Here is an 11,080-nt window from a genome sequence, read left to right as displayed (position 1 = left end):
TTTTTTTTTCGTAGATATGGTCTTCACAATTGACTCTAGGGGGCTAAACACGTGTTGATTTATTGCGATTTCGGCTGAAATTGAGTTTTAAAGTCGGCGTAAATAGCATACATTCACTGTAATCCTGTCCAATCCCCCCTCCCCTCTCCCACAGCTAAAATGGCGTCAGAAGCCTGGGATGGCTATTGGATAACCCTAAAATATTGTATTTCTCTTGCTAATGCCATGAATCTATGGCTGTCAACGCTGAAGGGGAGTAATGTCTCTTCCAGAATCATGATGCTTAATTTCCTGCGAATTAGAGACGGCGACAGGTTCTGGTATGAACGGTATCTGTCAAAAGAGGTAAGTGGAATAATTATGTTTTACCATTACCGCTATAGACGCGATTGAAATATAGCCATAGTATGAAGAGAAGTCACCCGTAATCCTTAGACAGTAACGACATAGCCTCGTGCCAAAATTCAGAGAATCAAGAGCAAGCCTGGGAAGGAGTTTTGTAGGTGCATAAGGCACGTAGGGAAGAACGAAAAGCAGACGAGGGACGTTAACCTTTACCGTGGGTGTCCTTGGGTTAACTCATAACCTTTCCATGTCCTATTAAGGCGATGTTACATTGGACGAATCGCAACCACGCTTTTCAGCATGCCGGGGCATTGCAACATAGTTTAGAATTTTCACATCTTTGCTGCCCTAAAGATCGTCGTTGCAGATCGTTTCGTCTAATATCACCTTTACGCAAATAGGCACTCGGCTACAAGGCAGGTAACAATATGAATTACTTCGACCAATCAAAACAGAGTAAAAAATACACAAACCAATTACACGTAGCTGTGCGAAGGGAAACTCGCCCAAGCCTCAAGTCAGAAGAACTAGCCAAAACAATGAACAACGATAGTCTGAAAACCTATACTTGAAAAAATTATTTCGGTGTAGACAGCAAACTCGCTTCTTAATTGATCAAAGTTAAAAATTCGCCAGTCAGTGCAACTGCAATCACTTCATTCTCTCTAGGCAAGATCGCAAGATTTGTAGAGAAGTTTCAATTAACCGTTTCTTTCAATTAACCGTTTGGTTTTTAATACGAATTAGCTTTGTAATAACGATATCTATTGTGGAATCGAAGTGGAACCCCACTCGATTTTAAATTCTTACTTCAGTTTTACCTTTTGCTTTAACTAGATGTAAATTTCTTAATATAATCTACTTACAAAAGATATTTTTTCATCTATTGAAAAAGAATGAAGACTTTTTTATTTGTTATTATTAGAGAAGCGTGACTTCACGTTACCATGGTAGCAAAGTTCTGGATCTCAACAATCCTTCTTGACAGAGACGGCCATTGGCATTGTCGAACGATGGAAAAAAAGTATGGGCTACCGTTTTGTTCCTGAGTGCAATCAAGCACAGAAGACTCATTCCTTTCAACTTTTCGTTTCTTTCTGCCATATTTACAGGACGATTTTTTTTTGAGATCCAGAAATTTTGCTACCACGGCAACGTGACGTAACGCTTTCTCCTCTCTATAACCCTGGACACTTGCAGAACATTCATACTCAACGTTTGTTTGAAATTAACAGGAAATCGACAAGGTGAATTCAATGACGTTAGGCAAGTTAATCCGCATGAACACTGGATTCAAAAGCGCACCAGATAATGTGTTCTTCTCCACGCAGTACTGCGCAGGCGTGAAAGATTTCCAGTGTGTGCCAAAAACTGAAATTCCTTCGGTGACGGAGGCCACAAGTAACGCTACAAGGAATGCATTGATAGTGATAACTGTTGTCATGTTTGTGTTGGTGGTTTCGCTTGTAGCCGTCCTGGTATGGTTGTTGTACCGTTCTCGGCAAAAGAGAAAGATCATCCCGGTTAAGCCGGCGCCAGGCAACTGAGTCATCAATTGCCATATCTCGGAAGCACTTCTTAAAAGCACAAAATAAACGAGGGCGTTGCCCAAGTATACGCACTACTCCCTTCTATCCACCTTCCCGCCGACTCCAGCGGTAAATCCAAGGGTTTACATTGGTTATGTTCCTTCTTGGAAGTAAACATAAAATGTGAACTTGCAGAGGGGTGGATATCACTGTTGTAGTTTGGTATTACACGCTCTTCATAAAAATGTTAGCCTGCTTCAGGTGGTAAGACTCTAGTGATAGACTCTTCAGTTGATTCTGCAATAACTGATCTAAGCTAGGAGAGTGTGACCCGCGAGAAAATTTTATCGGAGTGAACAAAACTGCGGTGCCTAAGTTATCACTTAAATTCTTGGTTCTCCCACGAACTTGGGTGAGAGACAGAAAGGAAAGAGAGACGGGATAAACGGAAAGAAAGGAAAAAAAAATGGACGGAAGAAAGGAGGAAAGAAAATGAAAATAATACTGATATCACGAGAAAACATCTCAAAAAGCTAGCCCTTAAGTAATGTTTTTCAGTATCTTAACACTGGGACCAGGCTAACTTTTGTTAGTTGTTTTAGCCGCAACTTAGTTCACCTCTCGTAGAATAATCAGCTTGAAAGTAGCTGTTAATTATAACTAACTACTGCCATACCATACTAACAGGCTGTAACTACTGTAATAAAAAGACTATTCCTTAAACAAACTGGTAAATGTTATCTAGAAAACACTTTTTTGCAGTTTCGATTTCTACATTGGAGAATTATGATAGCTGCAAAGGGATTGTTCATAAAATGAAGTTGCTCGAGAGCTTGAGCTTAAGTCTTAGTCAGAGCAATCTTTTCAAATATAATAAACAGGTAAAAACAATTATTTTCATTTACTTTCGGAAGAACATGGAACAAAGGATATCATACCAGACCCTGGTCTATGGCACATGGTATTTGTAATCCAGTGACTGGGAGATAGAAATTGTGATAACTTTTTATAAAAGTACCCACGCATTACTCAAAACTATAGGCGGCCACATTGTGAACCCAAATGGGCCACTGCTCAAGTTCAAAACAGAACAAAAATATACTGCAATTAATTTACGCGGCATTTGTTACATTTCAATTAATTTTTCGCGTTTGAAATAAACTGCAATTACTATAAGACAACATGCTTGTCCGATGGGCAAATATTATACATTCACCGAAGAAAATAAGCACTTGGAAATTACAACCTCTTCCTCATTCTAAATATGTGTTGTGGTTCAATTTTATCCTTGGTTTCATTATTATTTTCTTTTGTTTCAAACTCATTATCATATATTACCATACCAAAAGACAAAAGGAGATAAAAATTAAACCAAGGATAATATTAAACCACAACATATGCACCCCAGGGTCTTAAAAGGGCGCTAGAGGAAAATGAAAATGAAGCTAGACTTCTTTAGCTTTTCTCAGCTTTATTCGCGAGATTTCCCATGGACCGAGATATGTCTATCATACCTGTTTACCTTTTTAACCAATGGTTTAAAAATTAGGAATAATTCGTGACTACTTTAGAAACTTAATTCAATTGTTTAAGACGGTCAGACCTATAAACAACTATGGTGCACCCATGAGGCTCCCTGTATCACCAACTAGTGCCTAACGTCTACGTAGAAGAGTTCGCGGACGTAGCGCTAGATCAGCTAGAAACCAGCTGGTACAGATAGATGGATGGATGACTTTTTCACCCAATCACCAAACTATATCACTGTGAAGTGGAGGAGTTTTCCAAGCATCTCAACTCCACATTCTTCTAACACGCTCGTCCTTTTCATTACATCTTCCTTTACCAACCCAGTAGCCTGTCAGGTCTTTATATCGGCCTCTTTGTTTGAAATCGGTTCTAAGAGTTTCACAGAACATGCAAAGAAAGGACCACCCCTCTCTGCCTACTCGATATTTTTGTCTCCAACTGAAAAATTCATTGTAGGCGGTATTGTTCTTGTCAAGGTAGTGGAGGTAGTCTGCAAGGTCTTTCACCGTCTTGAAGTCAATAACGTTGATATATGAACCTGGAATGGCGAGTTTGCTGTAGTTGGCGCCTCCTAAGACTACTGGTATGACGTTTTCATCTCCTGTAATGAAGATAAAACCGCAAATAAGGGCCTTGAGACTTAAAATTTATGATTACCGTAAATCCTCTATTAAGCCCCCTCTCAAATAAGCCCCTCCCCCCCTTTTCAGGGGAAGAAAGTTATTAAGCCTACCCCTCTCTTTTAACCCCCCCCCCCCGGCCCGTCCCTTATTTTCCACAACAAAATTACTAAAATATGGAGTGATCCAGTACTGTTAACTCATATGCTGGAAGTTCAGACTTGTTTTGATGTTTGGTTGCAAGACCTCTAACGTCATGTGCTTGAGTATTTCCACTTTGCGTCCTAGTTCTTTATACACCGAATGCAAATATGGCGGACCTCTCGGCTAGCCCGGGTCTAGTTGCGCGAAAGCGAAGCTAGTGAGGCCTCAAGAGTTTTGTTTTGACTGCGCGTCTTAGCGATTGAGTCGATCAATATGGTTTGCCTCGAGTTATTGCGTGCCTGAGGGCCACCAAAAAGAAAATTTTACTCTAGCTGGAATAGCCTCTACTTTCCCGAGATCTTTTCACAAATAAAGTAAAGGATTCATGCGATTCGGCGCGGCGATGGGAAGCACTTTACAGCGAAAGTGTGTTCGCTTCACTTACTTTAGAAGAGAGGACTTAAGAGATGGTGCTGTTCCAAGATGTTTGCATGGTCTGTTATTTATTCAACAAAAGGTAAACATTCTCGAGAACGGGAGCATCCGCTGTTGACTGTAAAATCTTTTAGATTTCACGCTGAAAACAGCTTCATTAAAATATAACAATAGTGACGAGTATGAATGAGACACAAGAATAACAATCGCCTGTTAATCCTACAAGCGTGGCCAATGAAACTATGTAAGAACCAGAAGAAAGCGACATATTTCAAACACAGTCCTTGATCAAAGTGCACTGAAAAAACTGACAGAGGAACCGTTGGGAACTAAGAAAGTAAGAAGAAGGAAAAACGTTCTGTCAGAGAAAGAGCGAGCAAGTATTCGAGCATTGTATTTGACCTTGCACGTGATCTATTTTAGCAACTTGTCAATTGGTTTCGAGATAAACTAACAGCGATTTTCCAAAAAAATGCTTCTTTTATGGCACTGCTCAAACTCGTGAACACAGGATCGTGAAGACTGTGAAAATATTCGGCCTCGTTGTCTGTCGTTGTGTCTCTGAGAACTCCTAAAGATTGGTAAGTCGCGACGGCGGATTCACCTGTTCTCGAAGATGTTTACCTTTCCTTGGTAAGAGAACGGACAAAGCAAACTTGAAACAGAACCATGAATCTCTCCGTTATTCGCCCATTCTAATAGTTTTGTGAGTCTTCTCTTCTGAAGTGAAGCGAGCACACTTTCGTTCTTTCAACTCCGTGATAGTAAAGTGCCTCCATTCGCCGCGCCGAATCGCTTGAATCCATTTCTTTCTTCGTAAAGAACCTTGGCAAAGCGAAGATAATCAACTTTCGTTTCTGCTGGAGTTAAATCGCCTCTTTGATGGCTCTTAAGCACGTAACAACTCGAAGGAAACCGTATTGATCGACTCAATCGCTATGATGCGCAGTCAAAACATAACTCTTGAGGCCTCACTAGCCTCGCTTTCGCGCAGCTAGACCCGGGCCGACCGAGAGATCCGCCATATTTGCATTCGGTGCATGGAGAATTGATACCATCCCTTCGTTGTTTGTAAAAGCAGTTTGGTGCTCCATTTCGGTTAGTTAATTAGCCCCCGAATTTTTCTTGCAGGTCTTGACATGTACTAAGCTTGATTACCAGCCGGTGTTCGGAAAATAAGCCCGCGCTCCTTCACCCGAACAAGACCGGAGCCGAGCTTAAACATATACAGTTAGAAGCGAAAGTGAAAAGAAAAAGCTACAAGCGATCTTTTGTTTTTCCTTTTCAGACATTTTACGTTCTTCTTTTCTGACGGACTCAACCACTGAAGCTCGCTCGGCCTAATATGTGTAACACGTACTATGTCCAATCGACTTCAAAGAGAAAACGAAAGGCGTTGTTTAATCGATTGCCTCTTAAATGGTAGGTTGTTTCACCTTGTCAAGTCGTTTATTTCGCTATCAAATAGCTCTGTTAGTTGCTGTGTTTTTTTATATTTATTTTTGTTTTTTCTTTTTATTCTTCGCTTTTTTAGGAGTGTGTGCGTTCGATCGTGATGTGCATTTGTATTTTTTAAATATTTAATGTAAACAGCGTGAGCTCTCTAGATGAGCCCTTTAGGCTCTTAGAGCAAATGTTGTAATAAATATTGTTTATAAAAAAGGGGGGTTGGCGGGATGAGGTGCGGTGACACTTCTCTGTTATTTTTTGCCTATAAGACACCTCCTTTACCCCTCCCCCCCCCCCCACCAATAAACAAACAACAACAACAACAAAAACTTGCTGACCTACATAAGCAATAACGTTATTTATAAATAAACTAAAAACTGGGCTACCATCAATTCCTATATTTCGTAAATAAGCTTGCTTACCTATACGGCCCCAGTACTTTTCAGTGATATAGTCCTCGCATAATGCATTTTCAAAGCTAAGGTAGAACTTGTACTGTTTAATAATATTTCTGCAAGTTTCTCCATGTGGACAGGACCTTGATTTGCCAAATTGTCCCGAACACGATCCAAATACATCAACTGCAATGTACTTTTGAAGCTCATGAACAAACGAGTTTCTGAGATGAGAGTTACAGTTGCTAACCATCCAGGAAACCAGTTTGTCCTTCCCGACGGAGAAATCTAATTGTGAAGTCTTTTCAAATGGGATCTCCCTATAAGACCCATAAGGCCATCGGAAGTCTGAATCGGATCTATACGTCATAGTCAAATCGAACATTCCATTCAAAGGTCGGGTATCAGGAGTAGCATTTGGACTTTCTTGTAAAAAATAAATCCAGAACTGCGACGAGGGCTTATTTTTCATTATCGTTTTCAGGTGATCCACACCAGGCATATCTCGGGCGTGGAATATGACAAATTCGCTTTCAGCATATCGCTTTTTATCGTACGTCAAATCAAACATGTCCTTACGGCAGCTGTTTCTAGGTATTTCCGGTGAGGAACAATCATCAGTGATTTTTAGCCACTCCTTAGTACCGAAGAATTCTGTGTAAACCAGTATCACGAAGGGCTTCTGAGTTACGTTGCTAGTGTTGTTTTCTGCAGCTGACTCCAGCTCCTTGTTTCTTAGTCTCCCTAACGCCAGTCGGGAGATTGGAATTGTTTGGCGCAAGGTGTTACCCAGTGGGTTCAAAAACACAGTTATTAACAGCAATGTCGCACATAAAAAGCAAACGAAAATTAATGTTCGTACCACCGTTTCTCTCATTTTGCCTTTTATGAGACTAATGTGTTGATTTAAGACAAGACTTGAGCAAGAGACATAAACATGTGATCATTATCCGTCACGTATGCGGCCTTGATCTCTCAAACTCTCTTGAAACAGTAAGTAGCTTGTATGTGTTCCAGTGAGCAGCTCCTAAAATTGAGAAAGAAAATCTCATCAATTTAAACGAAATAGTCATTAAAAAGCCTACTTTAACTTAAATATTTTCTGGCACTATGTCTTCAAAAGGATGGACGGTGCATGTACATCAATTATTTGCTTATAGCTCAACGGTGCTTTTCAAACTACTTACTGCATTGATTAGACATAATTTTTCACACTCATGCATTAACTAGTCAACTCCCTTTATGGCGGACACCGTGGGACCTCGAGTTAGTGTCCTCACTGGGACCTCGAGTTAGTGTCCTCACTAGCGAGAGTCCGTAATAGCGGGAAATTATTTAAGTCAAACGTCTGTCATCTATTTTTGCCCGGGATTTAGCTGCTGTCGGTATTATCGGGGTGTCCGTTATAACGTGGTGTCCGCAAGGCGAGAGTTGACTGTATTTGCTTGCTTCATTTACGCAGCCACATTAACTGCATGATACATCAATACATTACTACGTATCGGCTCCCACGACATCACATACATTACTGCAAGTACTTCTCCTGATCCAAACTTTTTGTATACTTTCGTCAGTTAATTTCCGAGCGCCATATAATTAACCGGTAAAGTTTAAGACATTGGCCTTGTCGTCTCTTTTCTTTCCTTTTCTTCATCACTAAAAACTATTTTGCGTCCTTTCAAACTTCATCGCGTCTACGTGGACCGGATGAATTTGTCAAATGTAGGCAATTTCTCCTGGAGTTGGATTCTAAAGGAGTTATTACAGGTTCAACAAGAGATTCAGTGAAAAATTCATCGTCGTATGTTCACGTCCTCCACGAAACGTGGCATTAGGTGTGCAGTGGACGTCAAAGAAATGTTCTAAAAAGCGTGATGCACGTACAGAGCTGTTGTTTTTCGCATAAAACCAATTGTTTTTTGACGTTGTCTTTGCCGTCGATGTAACGGCGGTTGCTGGCACTGTACGTGCACAAACTACATCGGCGACTTACTAGTAATGTTTATCTGCCTTTTGTCATTTTATGACAAAAGACACAGTCAGACATGTATCAGTTCTTTTGTCTGAGTTTCAGGCCCCTCTTTGTTCAAGCGTTAGATGGCGGTATCGACTGGTATGGACTTATCTATCCAGTAGATAAGTATTAGGGAAACGTTTGCGTTAGATTTATGCACTGAATAGCGTTACCCACTTTTTGAACAACTCGGATTTTTTTTCCAGACGTTAGCGGGATTCCGGTATCCTTAATCTGAATTCCGGATTCCAAGGTCCAGGATTCCAGAATGCACAAGCAAAAATTCCACAGATTACCTTATATGGGGGCGAAAAACATCGCCTTGATCGTTTTTGACGTCATATAGCAGCCATTGTCGAGAAGTCGCATCCTGAGCGAAGAAAACAGGACAGCTGACAGCCCACCTGAATCCGGGCTTGTTTTGCTGTTGTTTTGGTAGAGAAATCGTATTTGGCTCCAACTGAGCTAAGAAAGATAAAGCATCTAGCAAGTTTTAGGGGACACTAAAAGCGTTTAATTACGCATTAAACGTCGTTATATCCATAATGCATTTTCACCTAAGACAACGTTGCTCACTAAGCAAAGATTTAAGTGTTTATTTAGTCCTACGCGGGGGTGGCAATTCCTTATTTGGCCTACACGGGTATAAGCCGTCCTACAAGGTATGATTTTCAGGTTCTCGTGTCTTGAAAAGGGTTAAGAACTTAACTATTTAGTGCCTTGAGCAAGGTGTCCTCTTGGATCAGAAGCCTCGTCACCATTTTTCAAAATAATACTTAATGAAATGAACGGATTTTGTCATAAACAGGGTCAGGGTTTCAAGCACCGGCAGTACACCCCTACCTAATCTTTCCTTCAGTGCCTCCCGGTTATCCAGAAGATTTTGATCAACACTGATGTCTCTCTGTATCGGCGGAAACTGGAAAGTTTAACAGACAGGGCTTATTAATTAAACTGCTGAGGGTGCGTTTATAGTCCTGAAATAGTAATTTACTCAAAAGGTGACATATGACAGGAGACGTCGGCGACTCTAAAAATTAAACAATGTGTTTAAATATAGCTCCAGGCAAGTAAAAGACGAGACGATCAGACGCCTACAATCAACAAATAAATAAACTAAAAAAAACTGTAAAATATAAAATGCTTTGCCAAAAAACATTGAACGAAAGGATTTCGTTCTTCAGTGGTTTATCAAATTTGTACGGTTATTTTCTAGAACACTTACCGTATCTAATTGCATTACGCCGCACAGACCATTTCTTTTATTTTATAATTCAGTTTTGTTCACCGCTTCAGGTTTGAAAAACAACCGCCGCCTGCTGCTTAACCGTGTGCTTGACAATAACTCGCAAAATGCAAATATACAAGCAGTTCATAGCTACTCAATGACAGGTGTTTTTTAGGACCGTCTCCAATTGGCTAGATAATATACGTTCGTTTCACTGGTACCGTTTCCTCCTGGTACGAGGGAATATACTGATCACAAACACTCCAAAGGGAGAACAGGCTCTTAAGACGTAGCTAAACGTTTCTTTCTCTTTTTTTAATCCTCAGACTCTGACTTTTTATGCAATTTAAATTAGTGTTTTTACAATCGGGGTTCCCACAATAGGAGTCAGACTAACGACACGTCTGATAAAAAAAGGGAAACACTGACGGCAAGCGGAGTACAAAAAGCACTCCAAGCACCAAGCTAAGCCCTGTACACTGTATGAATTATAGAAGAAGAACAAACTAAATAACGCTCGGAAGAACCGGTAAGTTAACATCAGAATGGATGTTTAATTGGCCAGTAAAAGAGACGACAGCCATGATGTTTCTCTCAGATTCGTACTCTATAGTAAGGCGGCGGGCCTTTCACACATGAACTGAAGCACGCCTACACGGCCGATAAAAAATGTGATGCCGGGTAGCATTGTTATATAGGGAGCTTAAGCAACAACGACGGCAAAGGCAGCGAGAACGGCAAAAAAGCAGTAGGTTTAGATTGGCAAAACAATCTCCCCACGTAAGGGAATCCGGATTCCGGAATCTTGGAATTTTTCTTCGTGGAATCCGGAATCTTGGAAATGTTTCTTCGTGGAATCCGGAATCCTGGGCCTTGGAATCCGAAAAACAGCTGTAGGAATCCGGAATCCCACTAACAATTGGAATCCGGAATCCAAGTTTCACTGAAAAAAGATCTGGAATCCAGTAATTAGAATCCGGAGACCACGGCGTGGAATCCAGAATCGACGACTGTCTTGGATTCCCTTACATGGGGGAAGGGGGGACAACAACTTTGTACGTGCATCACGCTTTTTTGTACATTTCTCTGCCGTCGTTGCACGACTACAACGTGAAACTGCCTAATTTCACGTTTTGTCGAGGAAGTGAACACAAGACAACGACTTTCATTTTCTTTTCCTGAACTTTGATACAGTCTTTTAGAATTCAACGCTAGAAAAATTTGCCAGCATTTGACGAAATGAACGAGATGGAACATGCCCGATAACGATTGAAGTCCAAGATTGTAGGTAAGTATATTCTTATGCGACATCAATACTTTGGTTATCTGTAGTATATGAAATCTGTTATCAGCACCTTTTCTAACACGTTTCTGAAAGATCATAATCCTTT

The 11,080-nt window shown here is 40.6% G+C and overlaps 2 protein-coding genes across 2 annotated transcripts in view; one reads left to right on the top strand and one right to left on the bottom strand.

The window, feature by feature from the left end:
* Window positions 1–1,892, top strand: part of LOC140943032 (uncharacterized) — a 27,708-nt gene extending 25,816 nt beyond the window's left edge. The window contains exons 26-27 of the mRNA XM_073392066.1: window positions 273–345; window positions 1,581–1,892. Coding sequence (XP_073248167.1) covers window positions 273–345; window positions 1,581–1,892 — 385 coding nt within the window. The remainder of the gene's footprint in view (window positions 1–272; window positions 346–1,580) is intronic.
* Window positions 1,105–8,863, bottom strand: LOC140943031 (3-galactosyl-N-acetylglucosaminide 4-alpha-L-fucosyltransferase FUT3-like). Its single transcript, XM_073392065.1, has 3 exons — window positions 8,758–8,863; window positions 6,475–7,474; window positions 1,105–4,005 (listed from the first exon to the last, which is right to left on the bottom strand). The coding sequence occupies exons 2-3, from the start codon at window positions 7,322–7,324 to the stop codon at window positions 3,668–3,670; spliced, it is 1,188 nt and encodes a 395-aa protein (XP_073248166.1). The 5' UTR covers window positions 7,325–7,474; window positions 8,758–8,863; the 3' UTR covers window positions 1,105–3,667.
* Window positions 8,864–11,080: the final 2,217 nt, after the last annotated feature.

Source organism: Porites lutea, chromosome 7 (genome assembly GCF_958299795.1).
Source record: "Porites lutea chromosome 7, jaPorLute2.1, whole genome shotgun sequence".
Taxonomy (NCBI): domain Eukaryota; kingdom Metazoa; phylum Cnidaria; class Anthozoa; order Scleractinia; family Poritidae; genus Porites; species Porites lutea.
This window is presented reverse-complemented; position numbering and strand designations above follow the sequence as displayed.